The 18025-nt window shown below is 35.9% G+C and overlaps 2 protein-coding genes across 12 annotated transcripts in view; one reads left to right on the forward strand and one right to left on the reverse strand.

Annotated features, from left to right (window-relative positions):
* LOC135101957 (transcription initiation factor TFIID subunit 2-like) lies at positions 1-15337 on the reverse strand. 8 transcript variants are annotated; one of them, XM_064006417.1, is made up of 25 exons: positions 15272-15290; positions 14064-14088; positions 13859-13943; positions 13238-13290; positions 12724-12887; positions 12113-12329; positions 11649-11887; positions 11194-11331; positions 10993-11076; positions 10238-10451; positions 9752-10003; positions 9290-9391; positions 9066-9172; positions 8702-8834; positions 8261-8367; positions 7691-7857; positions 6830-6897; positions 6539-6712; positions 6161-6406; positions 5299-5455; positions 4716-4935; positions 3584-3743; positions 2795-2980; positions 1984-2113; positions 1-1736 (listed from the first exon to the last, which is right to left on the reverse strand). In XM_064006417.1, exons 3-25 carry the CDS (start codon positions 13896-13898, stop codon positions 1477-1479), a joined length of 3618 nt encoding a protein of 1205 aa, XP_063862487.1. In that variant the 5' UTR covers positions 13899-13943; positions 14064-14088; positions 15272-15290; the 3' UTR covers positions 1-1476. The 8 variants fall into 8 exon arrangements, with proteins under 8 accessions (XP_063862487.1, XP_063862490.1, XP_063862491.1 ...); XM_064006420.1 differs by lacking the exon at positions 15272-15290 and adding an exon at positions 14897-15198; XM_064006421.1 differs by lacking the exon at positions 14064-14088 and having other exon boundaries at positions 2813-2980; positions 15272-15337.
* LOC135101959 (thioredoxin domain-containing protein 15-like) overlaps positions 15313-18025 on the forward strand; it is a 13133-nt gene continuing 10420 nt past the window's right edge. For 3 of the 4 annotated variants that reach the window (XM_064006424.1, XM_064006422.1, XM_064006423.1), the window contains exons 1-3: positions 15313-15391; positions 15479-15636; positions 17369-17988. In XM_064006424.1, the coding sequence (XP_063862494.1) occupies positions 15624-15636; positions 17369-17988 (633 nt within the window). In that variant the 5' untranslated portion in view covers positions 15313-15391; positions 15479-15623. Of the gene's footprint in view, positions 15392-15478; positions 15661-17368; positions 17989-18025 lie in introns of all 4 variants that reach the window. The other variant, XM_064006425.1, reaches the window with a different exon arrangement.

The following is an 18025-nucleotide window of genomic DNA, read 5'->3' on the forward strand; positions in this document are numbered from 1 at the left end:
TTTACCTTTAAAGTATCTATTCTGCAAGTATTTAATATAAAAGTGTTAGTCTAATCTCAACCATAATTCTTTTATGAAAATTATCTTCTGGATATTTATTTTCACAGTATGCTACAGCTGAAACTAGAGAACATATTTCTCAATACTTCAATCCATACATCAGTTGTCTAGAAATATGTACTATGTTAAGCTTAACACATGCACTGGCTATTTTGAAATACATAGTATGTTCAGTATTCCACACTGCGAATTTTCAATGAACACGTGAATCAAATGAAGTTTAATACTTTGTACATTTTATGTCAAACATGATATGTTTTGTTCAGATGAAGTGACCAATTTCAAAAAGTTACTGAAAAGATAGGATGAAAATAATGTATGTTAAAAAGTATGTTAAACATATTGTCTTGTCTGGGTTGCCTCCTTTCATGGGGAATCTCAGCCTGATATACAGATCCAGATGTTCACTCTGCCACCTTCACAATGTATGGTTTGCAAACCTTTGCAACAAAATTCACTAACTGTTATGCAGCATTTCCATAAATCCCTTCACCATACTTAGAATATCATCAAAAGTTTGTACAGTGAAACCATAACTATCCCATTACTAAATTAATCAGCCCCTGTCATAACTTGCAAGATGTTCTGCCTGTCGAGATGCATTAAACAATATTTCTTTATCGTGAGTTTTAAAATATGAATATATTAAACAGTACAAGATAATACCATTTGCCGTTTGCCATTTGCCAAACATCAAATAAAAGTAGATTATGCTACAAGTTCTCTCTCTCTCTCTCTCTCTCTCTCTCTCTCACTCAATTATTGAGATGATGGTGATGATGATGATGATAAAGGATACATAAAGTGAATATTTGAGTGAATAATGCACAGAAGTGATTAATTTACATTTAGCAGAATTGAATGAATTCCCTGGAAACTAATATGCCAATTCCAAGTTCTAACAACAATCTCTTTCTGGCTTTATGTAAATGGTTATAACATGAAGGTAAACTGGTCCCTAAGTGTCACCAACCAAAAGAATGAACTTGTACTGCAATGGCAGATATAAATTCAAAGCAACACAAAAATTTACAATATTTCAGGTAGAGTTTGATACTTTCAAGAATCTTTTTTTTTTAGCTATTCTCTAAAATCTTTTTGACTATCATGAATCTGTTAGTCAAGTACAAAATAATGCATTAATACATGACTCACAAACTTTGCCTAAAAGTGTGCTGTTATTTAATCTTACAGAATATCATTAGAAAATTTTCCTATTCTGTGGGATATATCCATATAGAAAAGTATTTCATGACTATGGTGAATAAAATTACATTCTTTCATACAATGTTACATTACAGAAATATGATTCTTGCAATGTGTCCCTACAGCTTATCTATGGAGGGAGGAAAAAAACTGCAAGTAAATACAACAGATTTGTTTGTGCTGGGTCACAATGCCAACATAAACTTGGGCTCAGAAAGACATGTTGCTTGCCATGCTGTTGGAGACACTCCCTCCCATGCTGCCCGGGGAAGCAGGACTTGGAGGGTTAGAAGATCCTGAACTGAGGTTTTCTTCTTGTATGAACTTGTCAAGTTTATCAAGTTTGTCCTTATGTTCATGTTTATGTTTCTTGTGCTTCTTATGTTTCTTATCCTTTTTCTTCTTTTTACTCTTGTGAGTTTTGCCATGAGAATCTGCACTTCCAGTGCGGAAGAGGTCAGGTTCAAAAGCTGATGGTAAAAGAGTATAATACCAATTAATATTATTAGCTATTATAAAACTAGAAACTGTAAAAGTAGCAACAAACTACATTTGTTTGTCATAAACTGATCTACTGCACGTCATGTAACAACCACTCAATTTGATTCCTGCCAACATTAATTTTGCTAACTGTTGCATCACTGAATATCTCAAGACAGAATTCATAGAGACAAGAAGCATAAGCTATGCACAGAAACAATGATAGAGGAAAATTACCTGTTGGTGCTGCCTGTGCATCATGACTATCACCAGGGAGGGAAGTGGTGGACTCAGACATGTCACCTTCAATGCTTGGAGTCACACTTGGAGCCTGGTCAACAATTTCTTCAAAGACTTCTACCTCATCCTGAAAATATATTAAAGACCACTATCAAAGGCATATACATACAACAATAAAATCAAAATAATGAGGCATCTTTCTCAGTCTAAACCAGACTGAGATCCTTCTTAAAGAAGAGTAGCTGAGACAAGGTGTTATGCCTTATCTCATGTAGGAGTAGAAATACAGGTAAGGTAGTCAGTGTATGAATGAATTTGCTTGCAAAAGTTTAAATTCTGTACATCAGTCATGTCTTGAAGCTTGAAACCAACAGGCAGTCCTAAAAGACTGCATGACTTTACTCCATCTGAGATTCCAGACTAACCATAAAAGGGTTCAGTAACAAAGCCTACTGGTGCTATAGGACCAAGACATAAAAGATTGAGGAGGTAAAAAATATTCCCTTCCTTCATCCCTTTTTCACTGCCTCTAATGATAAGCAGGGAATAAAATGGCAATGTTCTTCCAGATTGGCCACAAAATATGAGGCCTTCAAGAAACAATGAAGTAGAATGAATTTTGTTAATATATGAATTATACAAATAGATAGATATAAAATTAAATCAGCTTAAGTCTTCCTTTATCATAATCAACATCATTATCATAATCCTTCTACAATCCAAGAATATTAGAAAGTGATATTTTTCAAGGGACAGAGAATAAATATGTGAATTCATTAAAAATTTGGCTATTCCATGAGATTCTCACCTTTATTCTTGGTCTCACCTTTATTCTTGGCTTCACATCTTCCACACAGACAACTTCTACAGGCATTTCAGGAGTTTCATTTTTTACTTCATTATCAGGACCAAATGAATCTTCAGGAGGAGGAGGAGGTGGAGGAGGCTCCTTCTTCACAACTGGAGGAGTATTTTCTTCCTCCTTGATTTGGATCTGGAAAGTGAAAATCAAGAAGTGTTTAACTAAAATCTCTTCATCAGTAAATTACTCAAAATCTAACTTTCTATATACCAGGCCAATATGTGAGCAAATACATACCATACACCCACACACACATACACTCACAGCTTGCTTGCTAAGTAATATTATCCTTGGCAGTCACCTGACAGGCCAGGATTCATGCTGTGCTCAAGATGCTGAGGATATACATTTATGACCATACTTGTGTGAGGCTGAGTTGTGTAGCAGTCTGACAGCATAACTGATTTACTTCTTCTACACTACAAAAGACAAAGGCTCTTTGGTGCTTCTGATCCAATCAGGTCATCAAACTAAATACAGACAAATCTCCTGAAGCCATGCCACATCATTCAGCCCATTAGTTCTTTGTTACTCCACACACCCCTTCTACATCTAAAGCTTTTCATACTTTTCATCCATCTCATTCATGGTCTTTTCCTTAGCAATGCAAACCCTGAGAAGATAACTGCAGTTTTTAAATCAAATACTAATTAAAACAAGGACTTTTCATGTAAAGGAAGGAGCAGAGAGAGAGAATCATTATATATTACAAATTACAGAGATAATGTAACTTACTGTGGGTGGTGGCTGGATAGGAGGATGAGGTGGCTTACGGAGATTGAGGACAAGTGCAGGTTCAGAGGCAGGAATGCAGGCTGGCCGGCGGCGTCCATACAAGGCATAGTAGAGATCCATCACAGCACAGCGCACTCTTGAGTCACATGCTTGTCCAGAACTGCAGAAAAATCATATATATATAAAGTTTGCATCTCATAACAAATACAAAGATGATAAAAAATGAACAAAGATGATAAAAAATGACATTGAAGAACAGAAAGTCTCTCATAAAGTAAAATAAGCTTTTCATCTCATACAGTACTTAGGCTAACCATGATTTTACACTTTATGTCCTTATATGTAATTCTTATTGTGGTCTTCCAGCACTAAATAGCAAAGAGCAAGATTGGCAGTGCATAATGAATTAATTGCACAGAGTAAAAACCAATGAAACATTGCACAAAAAAAATTTAATACCAACACTTCACCTTGTGTTGCCCATTTTTCACTCATATGTATAAGCTGCACCTGGAGCAAGGTACACAAACACAAGAGCAATACAAAGGTACACCAAGATGCATTCATGAGATCATTACTCAACATGAAGATGAAGTTTAACATGATTTTTGTTTCAGATGATTTGTTTCAGATGATCAGCTGTGATTAGGGAAATCAAAACATTCTGACAGGATACACAGTCATTCGTGAAACTCAGTTTTCATGATGATGATGCTTCTGATGATTTCATGATAATTGTAATCAAGCAAGCTGAAGCATTTTGGTGAGGAATTCAAGTCAAATCTCAAGCTAATCCTACTCTCACATCAGAGGGCAAGGTGTATTACAAACACACAATTTTAGAAGCAATGGCACAGCACAGCCATAATGCTTTGTCACATTAGTCATGAGGACAAAACACACACACACACACAGTTTTACAAGCCATGGTACTGCACTGCTGCAGTGGTGCTCACACTAGAGGTGAGGATGAAACACACACACAGAGTTCTGGGCGAAGTGGCCAGAATAAATAAGAGTTTTTCCAGCATTTTCAATACCCCAAGTTTTGCAATCTTCAAGTTTAGTGCAATGCCTTCAGAAGAAACTAAACAAGACTTGTCAAGGATTACCTATTCAGATTTGAACTTACTTCATTATACTCCACAAGCGCTCCACAAGGTGTTCGTTATCCAACTTGTGGCTCTGGCCCATTATAAAAGGAGGGTTCTTGGCCAGAGAGACAAGAGTAAGGTAGCGAATACGAGGAACAGGATCTGACTCTGCCAGAGTTAATAAATAATCCATATCCTCACGGTTCCCATCATTAGACAGGATGTCCACAAGCTGTTCCACCGCTGAGACTCGAACATCTGTAGGAAGAAATTAATTGCATCTCCTTTGAAAAGTTCCTCCTATGAACAAGCACTTTTCTAGAAATAAAACAAAATCTATTGTGAGAAAGAAAAGCCACTAATATATATTTTGTGCTTGATTTTCTATGCATGAGTTTACTATCTGTATCTCTGATACCTCATTCCTTTCAAGGGTGTGGTCAGCCACTTAATATATTCACATTATCTACATCCAGCTCCTTAGTCCTCTCATTTTCCTATCCATCCATCCATTCTCTCTCTCTCTCTCTCTCTCTCTCTCTCTGCTTCTAATGCAGTTGGCTATCTTAGAGTTTCCAGTAAGGTGGCTCACTTAGTGCACTGTGCTGAAGTGTTTCTTACCAATGTACTGAGGATAGGCAGCATAAGCCTTGAAGATGTCAGATTTTGTTGGCAGGTGACCATTCTTCTGCAGGACACGTATAGCATGCAGACAAGAGGCTGTCACTGTGTACTTGTAGCATGGCAGCAGCTTCTCAAGGTTCAGATACCGTGTCACCTGAGGATGAAGAAATTACTCTGTTAAGAGATATCAGCTTACTGAGTAAGGAAATAAAAATCCCCCACATTGTATTTTCACCCCACAGTGAGAAGAAACATGATATCCTGTCTCAAGTATCCTTTTGTCCTATTTCAGCCTAATATATACTTGTAGACAGATACAAAGATAGAATGTACTGATATTAACATATAATTAACTAAAAACATTGAGTTATGTTAAACTGACAGGTTGTGAAAATTATATTAACAACCTTCATACACTTTTTTCTATTTGATGTTACCAGTATTTTGTGCTCAGTTGCAGATGTACTTGAAGTCATGATTACATTCTAATCAAATTCACAATCTTAAAATTAACCTTAATTTAAATGATGATAAATTTGTCAATATTCATTTTCATTATATGGTGACACTAAATGAAAATAAGAATGGAATCTGGGTTTTTGTAGCCAAGGCCTTAATCACAAACATTAATAATATCCATCAGCAATCAGTGCTACTAAATACATACCCTAAAATCTGCACAGTAGTTATGTAGGTTTAAAAAATAATAGTATAAAAATATTAAATTAATTAATTCAGTCTATTTACTTCTAATAAAAAATTGTTGAACTCTTCTGAGTTATCTTGTGAACTAGTTTCTCCGTTATCATTAAACTGGTTGGGGCTCCTTAATTCATACATTTACTGAAACATGACATACCTCAGTCAGAATTCTTCTTGTATTATCACTGAGAGTGTCAGAAGTGATTGTGGCTGGGTCATGTTGCACAGGAGCTGCAGAGATGGCAGCAGCAAGGGCATCTACTAGTGCTGCTCTGTAGTAGTTATCAGAGTAGCGGTTCTTAGAGTTGTCACTATACTTGAAGAGATCCATCAAGAAGCCAAGCACCTCAGGTGGACAGGATTTGTGGGTGTTACGCAGGCCAGCCATGGCAACTGGTAATGTCTGTGAATCATTTAACAAGTAAATAAATTTATTTAGTAAAATATGTTTCAGTTTAATTTGAGGCTTCAGTAGCTTAAAAAAATAAGTTCTATCATTATATGTAATCAGACATGGAAAAACATGACAGCAAACCTTAAGAATATAGTAATTTTGAAGACTTGTAAAGTCATGCTGTCTAATTATGTTTGGACATGAAAAAGATCCAAACATTTTCCTGAAGATCTGCATCATGGCAGGAGGACCATTCCAGTTCGCCACCATAGCATTGGCCACTTGTGTCAGGCAGCGGGCTGCTCTGCACCGAATCTAAGCAAGATTTGGAAGGTGATTTATTATAAGGCTTGATATCATAACTCATCTAAGCAATATTTCCAGATGTATGCATCGTACACTTAAAATAAGACTAAAATTATGAATACTAACCTTGTAGAAGCACTGCTCATTTTCTAGAACTGCATTAAGTGTATTTCGCATTTCTGTTGTGACTGCACCTGCAATAAAAAAAAAAATAAATAAAAAACATTGAGTGCACCTTTATAGCACCCCAAATTATTCCAAGATTTGTTCATGCAAGCGTTTTATAGGCTGAAATTTTAGTAAATTTGTAATTTTGTGAGAATAATAATTATCATCACCATCATTATTCCTGCAATGAATATGTAGGCTTATGCCGAGTAAATATATTAGAAGCTGTGGTAAATTACCAGTGATTGTAATGTCAGAAAACCCAGTTTATAACAAGTAGCTATTTATGTCAAGGATACTACAATGTATGGTTCTACTATGACCTACAATTTTCAGCAGCTACATGAAATTAATATGGGTACTAAAAACATTAAATGTATTTATTTTATTATAAGCAGGAAGTGGGAAACATAATATCTTTGTGAAGCCTGTGTATGATTCACAAACAAACTTCACAACTCATGATTGAAATGTTTCACATTTGTATCTCCCCCTACTCTTGACTGGCATGATGTTTACTGGTAACACTGCCAATGCTAAATTTGTTGCTGAGGATCACAAGAGTTTCCATTTAAAGGAGAGAAAATCAACCTTATTTCACACACACACACACACTGACATTCCCCTTCCCCTGCCAGAGTTATTCCCAAAGAGAAGTTATTCTTATTTCATATATCAATTCAATATCAATTTTCCTTTTCTCTTTTTTTTTTTTTTTTGCGGGGGATGAGCAGGTTCATTTTCCTTAATTTTCTTATATAAGCATTCTTTTCTATCATGTAATATGAAGGGCATCTGAAACCAGGTGTGTATCTGTACCTTGTTTAGCTAACCGGTGAAGAGCATTGATGGCCTCTGTTTGGGCAGTTACATCCCTTTCATGCCTCAACTGGTACTGCCACTGATTGTCTGGCTGCTCCACCTCCACAGCTCTCATCATTGTCATGTCAGGGTCCAGACGCAGCCACAACACAGGAGAATCTGCACTGTAAATTGAATGTGCAAACATACCATAATGTTTTGAATATGTAGTAATGTATCTACACTAGACTGTGATTGTTTCTTCCTTTTTCTATATCTAAGCAAGTTTTGCACATAACTAAAAACTGAAAGAAACTTTAAAGTAATTCAGTTCATAAGAACAACACTTTTAAAAGTGATTTTCAATCTTTTTTAGATCCACACTCCTTTGCATGCACCAAACTTGTAATTATTTTGTCATGAACAATGCCGAGAAGTTCTCCTAATCTCGGTAACATTACTCACTTAAAGAAAATGAAGAAATAGGTTAATTAAGTAAAATATACAGAAGTAACCACAAAAATATAAAGTCAAAGAAAACATTAGATCTCATAAAGCATAATAATTTCTCATGACTTGTGCACTTACTCCAGGTGACTGAGGTCCATGTCAACTTCTTCTCCAGTACACAGAGGGATCTTTTTCTTCTTGTTTCGGCGAGATTTTGAATGACATACAATTTCTTTCTTTGAGACCTTGAGGGAAAAACAAATTTAATATTATTCTTTAGTTTCCAGAATTCATGATTGGTTACACTATATTCGATCTTTTGTAAGGCTTTATTTTATAAGCATATAACCCATAGTAAATGATACCATCCAGACTTTACCAACTTGAGTTTGTGATCAAAGCAAAGCTATAGAAAATTATTCAATATATTTTTTCATTATGTGATCAAAGCAAAGCTATAGAAAATTATTCAATATAGTTTTTCATTATATCAAAATCTAGCTTCTATTTTCTAAAGCAAAACAAATATATTGTTAAAAGAATACAAATATTCATGCATGAAGGAGGAATAATTACTACCTGGTGTTCAATCTGGAGTGTATGTTTGAATGTGCCATCAAGCTCTTGTATCCACACAACAAGGGGTCCCACATAGCGGCGTATCCCAAGCTCACCAATGTAGCCTTGCTCTATGGTCATCTCAACAATGTTCCTGCAGTTATGCAGATGTACATACAATGTTTATATTCTTCAAGTGAATCCTGCACATATTATATGGATAAAGTATATAAAATTATCATATTGCTTAATGCAAGTCAGACTGCTTTGTCATAACTGATGTCATCTAAAATTCATAATAAGCAAAGAGAACTTACCAGTTATGTGTTATATCCAAGCAAAAAAGAAATAAAAGGTGAAATATCTAAAAATTTTCACACATTACCTTTTACGATTAAAAAGGAATTTCATATTGAACTTGGCATGTCCACCCTGACGCACCCACTGGTCACAGAACACAGTAATGTCTTTTCCAGTCACAGTGAAGATTGCCTAGAGAAGAAACAAAATGAGACAAGACACTATGATCCTAGGAAGGGACTTGGACATCTTTCAATCAACAATACATTGAAATGCATTAGGTTCATACTTTGCATTATGCGCCTCTACCTTTGTAAATGTTTCTGTTGATATGAGCATGTGAGACCAACCAGCAGGATGACCCTTGTTAGCCACTGCAATTAGTGCCAAAGAAAGGTGCTTGTTGAATACCTGGAAAAAGAAACCATTAAATGAAGTTCACTTATGGAATACAATATTTTTTTTTATTTGGGCATGAGGTGGCTGGTTTGTTTGCTTTTAGCTTCTAAAATTTTTGCAGAATAATTTTTTACATGCTTTCCCTCATTTGATTGGTGAATGTAGATACAAGCCCTGCATTTTTGTCTTCAAGTTAATGTCACTATTGACATTAACTACACCAATAAATTATAGATAGTTTGTAAGACAGAAAAGAAACCTATAATTCATAACATGCTTATTTATATTCTACATATTCACTTGAATAATTATACAGCTAAGTCTGATGTAAATATTTTGTTTTCTTCAACATTTCATGACATAAGTACTAACCTGCATCATTAATTCTTGTCCAATACGAAATTCTAACATTCGTATTACCAGATGGGCTTTCTTGTAATACACACTGATGTAATGAGGTGAGCATGCATGTGGGTTCTTAACCGAGAAGTAAAAGGTATCCTTATTGCTACTGTTTGTGGAAGCTGGAACATTTGGTCCATTCTGAGGTTCATTTGGTGAGGAGCTTGGATCAAGAACAATACCGCCAAAGCGTTCCTCATATTCTATGATCTCTTGTAGTTCCTGTGAGAGAGAGAGAGAGAGAGAGAGAGAGAGAGAGAGAGAGAGAGAGAGAGAGAGAGAGAGAGAGAGAGAGAGAGAGAGAGAGAGAGAGAGAGAGAGAGAGAGAGAGAGAGAGAGAGAGAGAGAGAGAGAGAATAACATTTATTTATTTTTAACATCAGATAAGAATGGAGTGTAGCTATGTAGGTATTTAATCATTAGAAAGGCAACAAGTTCTCAAAAACAAATACTTACACTGTGTATCCAACCTTTGTATTCATTGAACCCAAAATGCTTCTTCACATATAGACTCATGAGATAGTGAGCAATGCCAGTGGTGAGCCAGGCATCAGACCAGGCTTGGCGGGAAAGAAAGCATCCAAAGAACTGCTGGGCTACACAGAGTGCCATGGTTTTCCTTGTCTGATACACCTGATCAATAATTCTGTTACTGCAGAGAAGATTCACACTGAAATGATCAAAAGCACATAAGTACTGATGATGAGGAAAGGTGTATATATAGATGTACAGCAGCAAATACTGATCAAGAACTAGATGTGTGTGTGTGTGTGTGTGTGTGTGTGTGATTCACCTACGGTCATCTACTGGTCACCCAGCCAGCTGTTCCCCTATGGAAAGAGCTCAGAGCTCATAGTGACTGATCTTCAGGCAGGACTAAGACCACTGACACACCACACACCAGGACAGTGAGGTCACAATCCCTCATATTACATCCCATACCTACTTGCTGCTAGGTGAACAGGGGCTACACATTAAGAGGCTTGCCCATTTGCCTCGCCACACCCGGAATTCAAACCAAGGCCTTCTTGGTTGTGAGATCAGTGTGTGTGTGTGTGTGTGTGTGTGTGTGAGCATGGGAACACTTTCTACAACAGATATTCATAAGATATGGTAAACAGAAGATTTAGAAAAAAAAAGCAAAGGCTTCTTAAACTCTAAACATAAGGTGATACAAAGTTAATAAAATATGTTACAAGAATGGCACCTACTCAAGAATGCTCATGGTAGCATATGAATGTAGGTCACTGTAGGCTTCATCAACATACACTTGCTTGTAGCATGAATATGGGTACCTGAAAAAAATATGCAATTTCTTAAAACTTCTGTTTTGCTAGTCACAAAATAATCAACTTGTTCTCAAAGGGTTATTAGATAATATTCACATAATAGCAGTTTGCTATGAAACAAACCTTGTGGAAAGAAGCTCCTCATAAAACTCAAATCCTTCATGTAGGTATTTACTTGTAGCCTTCATCAAAGGAAGCAGTTGAGGAAGGCAAAAGTGTGTAATTTCATTCATAAAGGGATCCACATAGATCTCGAAGGGCCTGCAAAATATAAATAGGTGATGAGTAAAGTCCAAAATAACTGTTATTTACAGTGATAAATTTGCATGTTACTTAATTTATATCTTCAAAGTCATTTTTGAAACAAAATTCATAAAATTCAATCAAAACAGATATGAATTCAGTTGAGAACTTTTAATTAGATGGATTACAATAATTTAGGGTGAGGATGCCAGAAATTATATATATATATATATATATATATATATCAACATTTTCAGACATGCAACTACCTATGTGGTCTGGCATAATGGGATGATAGTAGTGCTTATAACAGCTACAAAACTACAGTAACTCACCCCACTGCTAATGCAATATTTGGTGCACATGTTGGAGTAGTAAGGCAATAATGAAATGTCTTCCTCCTCATGTCCTGTGTATACACTACTTCCACCAAGTCTCCACAGCTCACAGCAGTCATAAAATCATCCACGGTGAATTCCAGGCGCCACGTGCACACTTCACTCCATGTGTCAATACATGGAAACCATAACCGAGCACTGTTCTCATGGCCATAAGTGAAGAGATGTGCAGCTTTCTGGAAACAGAAAGTTGTTCATATTTACTAATCAACATTCCTAAAAGCAAGAATTTAGTTACTTAAGCATATATTTGATTTTACTTTGTGTGGTCGTGTAAAAAACACTCACTCACTTATATAATCAAAGAAGAGTTACAATCTTAAATTATCCACACTTCCAATCTGAAAATATAATTACAACTTAAATCCAAATGCTTAATTAGAAACAGTTCAAGTACCTACCTCTCCTAGTGTTCCTTCAGTGCTTGGAACAACAAAATGTAGACCAGACTGAGGCTTTTCCAAGGAAAACTCAACTCCAACCCTGAGGGGCTTGCCTTCCTGTATCATATGCTGAGCTTCTGACGGTACAATAATCACCAATTCACCTCGTCCTATTTCTGGGTCCACAGAAAAAGCCCCAGTTGTCTGGCTCTTGTTGAAGTATTCTAGATTTCTCCTGTAACAATGAAAGAGTTAATTTTAATTAAGGTATCCCATGCGGGCTTTAATTATTACTTACGAGTATGTATATAACTTAAAGTATTATATTTTAGTTATTTCCTTATTTTACAGTGTGTGAATGTCAGGAAATCAGTGAGAATGTGAAAGTTATGTGTTTTATAAACATTATGTTCAAAATTGTTTCTAGATCAAGACCATATGTTCAATATTCTTTATTTTGAAAATCAAAGCTGTAATTCACAGGGTGAAATTTAGATTTTGAAAAAAATGCAACACTTTTATTTAAATAGTTGATCTACCTAGCAATCATCTTTGAGACATTCAATGAATTGGGTTTTAGAAAGATTCATACAGCACTTTCTTACAATACAGGTGTGAAAACTACTTACTGCTTTGACTCTTGTGGACATACTTCCAGGAAGGGATCAAAATACTGGAACTGCACCTCCAGGGAATCATTTAGGGTGACACGATATACACAGCATTGCTTACAGTTCAGCCAGATGTACCGAAAACTGTCTTTTGAGGGAATGAGTGTGAGTTCTGTAAAACCCTGTAAAGAACATGGTGCTGAGAGAAAATTTAAGGATATACTCGTATACCCAAGGAGTGATCATGCTCTGCTTTTAGAAGGGAAGAGAAACAGAATAAATATGTAGGGAAAATGGGCAAATGAGGACTGATAAATCTATAGAAAACACAACAAATTTTACCTAGATTTGACTAGAGAGAACAGAAAATTCAATATGAAAAGGTTTTAAGTTATCCTTTATTTGCATTTGACTAGAGAGAACAGGAAATTCAATAAGAAAAGGTTTTAAGTTATCATTTCTAAAAAAATGTGATTGTGTGTATCATATAATTATCAAAACTGATGGACAATAATATTATTATTCTACTTACAATCACAGTCTGTCTTGTGAAGTTGATTCCTGTTAAACTCAGGATTTGGTGAGATGTGCTGAAAGAAAAATTTCTAACTTAGCTCATTATGTTAAGTAGGATTTCATGTAGTTTTACAGAGAGAGAGAGAGAGAGAGAGAGAGAGAGAGAGAGAGAGAGAGAGAGAGAGAGAGAGAGAGAGAGAGAGAGAGAGAGAGAGAGAGAGAGAGAGAGAGAGAGAGACACTAAATGAGGAACACTATACTAGATCACTTGAATTAAGATGCTAATTGAAATTTGAAATTAATGTCTCAAGTAAATCTTTTTAAACTGAGTAGGACTGCCATGGTACAAAAAAACTATACACTACCAGAATTAATTCTATTCAGTACCTGTTTTAACATGGAAATATTTTTTTCAAGTTCTCATACTTCCTGAGTTGATGATTAATAGTAGTTTACAGGAAATATGTGATAGCATAGAAACATGACCTGTTATAAAGAGCTTACTATTTATATTTACTGTATGAATTAAACAGGTGTATCCATAAAAGTCAAATGACTACTAATAGCTATTCATATATAAAAAAGATATATCCATATATCTGTTTCCAACATTACATATTATGTAATTGGAATACTTATAATTTGTATGATTTCTGAAATTCTCTTTCTTTCTTCATGATGGTGGATGATGGATTCCCTTCCTCTTCAGCTACATATCAGTTCTGCAAAATAATTAACATGAGTTTATGAACATGTGGCCATAATAGTGTAAGACAATAGTGGTTGTTTGTTATTCATAATACAGCTATATCAATGTCATTTTTCCTAAATTATATAATTACGTGAGCCAGGTGATGCTGGTGATTCCTGGTGCAATTATTGAATCTTGATTAGGCAGGATTTTACAAAAGCAATATTGTTCTATATCTTAAACAATGATGCATGAATTTACCCAGCTACCATACAAAAAATTATTTTTATAAGTATGTACTACGTCACAATAACTTCTTATACACTTGCAAAGAGATTAAGGAAAAAAATAAATAAATAGTGAGGTGGAAATATTGTGTGAAACTACATGACTAATTATAAACAATCCTTAAATCAAGGACTTTGGAATTTAATTAATTTTACTGAAATCTTAGTAAGAGAGATTTCACACCAGTGACGAGTGGCTGCTGGCAAGTGGCAAATGTAACAAGATGATCACAGACTGAAGTGTCACATGGCATGTGTAGATTTCACTGCTCAGTTGATGATATCAATGACATTAACATAATTCCTCTGTTCAGTATTGAACTGCCAGAGATAGGTAATGCCGGATAAATCTACATCACCAACCAGTAAGGTAGTTTTTGTATTATTCTATAAGACTCCAATGGTTGGAAGATGCAGCAGTGACTGATGAGGGGAAAAAAAAAAAAATCATCACGGTAAGAAAACCGGTAAATTTATAGTTTAAGCCAATGTCCCCAATCTCTACCCACGGCCCACGGCGTTATTATTAATTTCCGACAAGTAGTGTAATCATTAGAAATTATGTGAATAGTGAGAACAAAATGAGGTAGGTTATTACCACATAGTGTGTAATGGCTTAAACTATAATAAAACCCTAACCTAACCTAACCTAACCTAACAACTGAAGTTCAGGCAACAATACACCATTTATGTTTACCTGTGGACTTAGAAAAAGTTGAGAGCGCTGTGCATTCCCAGGCCTATTGAGGCGTTATTATTAATTTCCGACAAGTAGTGTAATCATTAGAAATGATGTGAATAGTGAGAAGAACAAAATGAGGTACGTTATTACCACGTAGTGTGTAATGGCTTAAACTATAATAAAACCAGAAAACCTCACTGGCCCATCAAGACACACTGGTGATCACTCCCCAAGCAAGGGTAACAGACCACTATGCCATACCGGCCGGTACACACACAACATGAACTTTTTCTATACATCACTGCAACAAAACCCTCACGTCTAGCTACACACCCCGAGCATCCTTTCCTTACACACACAAGATAAGAAAGCGGTTCAATCAAATGATACCCGTATGGCGTGTGTTTGGCTTGAAGCGTCCACTCGGGTCTGGCAAAATATAAACAAACAGTTGCCAGTGTTTATCCTGTGAGCGAGTTTCATTTATTTATCTGTTTCCTCCTATCCAGTGTATGTATTTACATATTTTTTCACGATTATTATTGTGTTGGGTTACTGACTCGTGGGTGATTTGATTTTGCATTGTTTTATATACAGGTTCGGCTTCGGTCTGTGGCTGCGGACGAGAGGAACTTTCAGCTGTGCACCTTGGAGGCAGCACTGAGTGGCTGACCTAGCTGACGGAGGGAGGCAAGGCACAGGTGTGGATCTGGCACGACGGAACCCCAAGACATGAGAAGACATGCTACAAACAAGTACTGTATTACCAATTATTATGTGTATGTGTTAGAATGAGAGCTTTCTCTTACGGCAAATGAGTTTCTTGTGTTTATATATATATTTTTTTTTTCAGCTGCAGTCCAAGACTTAATAGTTTTTAATAGTTATTACGTTATTAAGTATTGTATTGCTGTCTCTTTCTAGGACAAGCAAACTTAGGGTGGGAAAGAGGAGTTTAGGTTGGCGGGGGGGGGGGGCTGCAAAATAGGCTAAATTTTGGAAACCAAGTGAGAAAAAAAAAAAAAAAAAAAAAAGTTTTGGGGAAAATCCCCCAAAAATATTCAACAAATGGAACATCACCCTTCCCCCACACTACTCTTGCTGTGCTATCCTAACTTTTAGTCACTATCCTTGCAGATTGTGGGGATCCGACCCCCTCCCTCGATATCCCCCGCTACACTACTCGTCGGTAAAATTGCAGTTTAACTTAATACACCCTATCTTCTTTTTCTCCTTCTCAATCCTCAGTATGCTTGGGGGCCTGGTAGGAAAGCAGGCTGTTAGGGTAGGAGAAGCCAAATTTTGACATTCATGAAAAAGTCTTAGGATGAGAGACCGTATTTTGAAAACTGGAGTACCTTTGCTGACTTCTGCTGCTACCACATGTACACATGATGATTGACCAAAAATAATTGACATATTGACCAAAAGTAAATGATGTTCTAATACATCATTAAAAGGACAGCTCTCATTGGCCGAATAAGAGTTACAAGAGAGCATGCACTGCTCCATACTGGAAACTAACATATTAACACATTTATTGCACTGTATCACTCCAAGCAAGCCTCATCTGCATGGACTTAGAATTTGTGATGCAAAGATATATTACGTTACTAACCAACCATACGTGACCCCAAAACAAAACTCACACACATGTTGTACAGTGAGTATTCATTACTACATGTGCAGTCAGTCTGGAAGCTCAAATAAATTTGAGTTTCAGGAGGAAGATACCTTGTCAAAAATTTAACTCTGGACCCAAACATGAAAATCCGTCACATTTGTAATCAAGCAATAGGTGTACTCCATGCTCAGACTAGGTAGTATGCCTTCTATGTACAGCAAGAGAACAGTTGAAAAGATATATCTATCTATTTCATACTGCTAGTGAACTACATGCGGGAGAGCAGGTAAAATTAGAACAAAACTTTTTCCTTATCCATCTCTTTCCCAAAACATGCCAGCAGGAAACAGAAAACAAAGCTATGTATCTTGTAGATGTACTAGGAATATGTTATTCTTGTATGTATCTTGTAGATGTAAGAGGAATATATTATTCTTGTATGTATCTTGTAGTTGTAAGAGAAATATGTTATTCTTTGAATGAAATACTCAAATTTTAGAATGACAGCTTAGAAGAAAATAGCATTTATTATTAAGAAATATATGTTATAAAATTACTAATCAATCTCTTATTTTAAATAAAACAAAATAAAACAGCAAATATAAATGGCCTTAAAGTAACACTATATCAAGAGGTTCATTAATAGGTTATAGGACAATACCTACTTGATATCTATAATTTCCCAGTGTTATAAGTGATGGTTAGAGAGACAGAGCAGGGAGAGATGGCAGTCTCCCGGTATATATTAGCGTAGTTGTCTGTATTAGTAATAAAATTCATCAACTCAAATGGGGGCTCATAGGGGGTTAAATTAATAAGTTCTTTTAATAAGTGCCATGTGTTTTTTTTTTTTTTTTTTTCAGGAACTTTTATTCTATTATTAGTGTGTATCACTGGAGCAAAATCATGGCAGGGCAGTATAGAAACAGCAGATGAACATGTAACTGAAAATACAGAATGCCTGAAGGATAGAGGTGCAGAAAAATACCTTGATGGCACTGAGACATCATGTAAGAAATCAGCTGTGATAAGTGAAGAAGGGGAATGTTCTGCCGTTGATGGTGTAGCTCAAGATGAAGCAGATTGTGGCACTTTCACGGATGAGGAGGATGACCAGAGTGCCTTACTGATGTTGGAACAAGAGGACCAAGAATTTGCTGCAGAAGATAACACTGCTCCTGAAGAATGTCCTCAGCAAAGTTCAGAGAAGGATACATGTGAATCAGTAGATAGCTCTCAGGATTTACCTAAAGAAGAACATCATGATGAGTTTATCACTGAATCAGTTGATGTGAAACCTGATTCTATTGTTCAAAATGGCACACAGTCACAACCCATGGAGAGCGATGAGGAGATTACTGTGCACAAAAGCAGTGGTGATTTAACAACAAGGACTGATGAAAGTACCAGCGAGGAACCAAAGAAGGAATTGGAATCTGAACATGAAAATATTCCTCTGAGAGATATTCTACTGAAACTTAAGGTATGTATCTCTACATGATGGCATAAATTTTACAATA

The sequence above is a fragment of the Scylla paramamosain genome, chromosome 7 (assembly GCF_035594125.1).
Source record: "Scylla paramamosain isolate STU-SP2022 chromosome 7, ASM3559412v1, whole genome shotgun sequence".
Taxonomy (NCBI): Eukaryota; Metazoa; Arthropoda; class Malacostraca; order Decapoda; family Portunidae; genus Scylla; species Scylla paramamosain.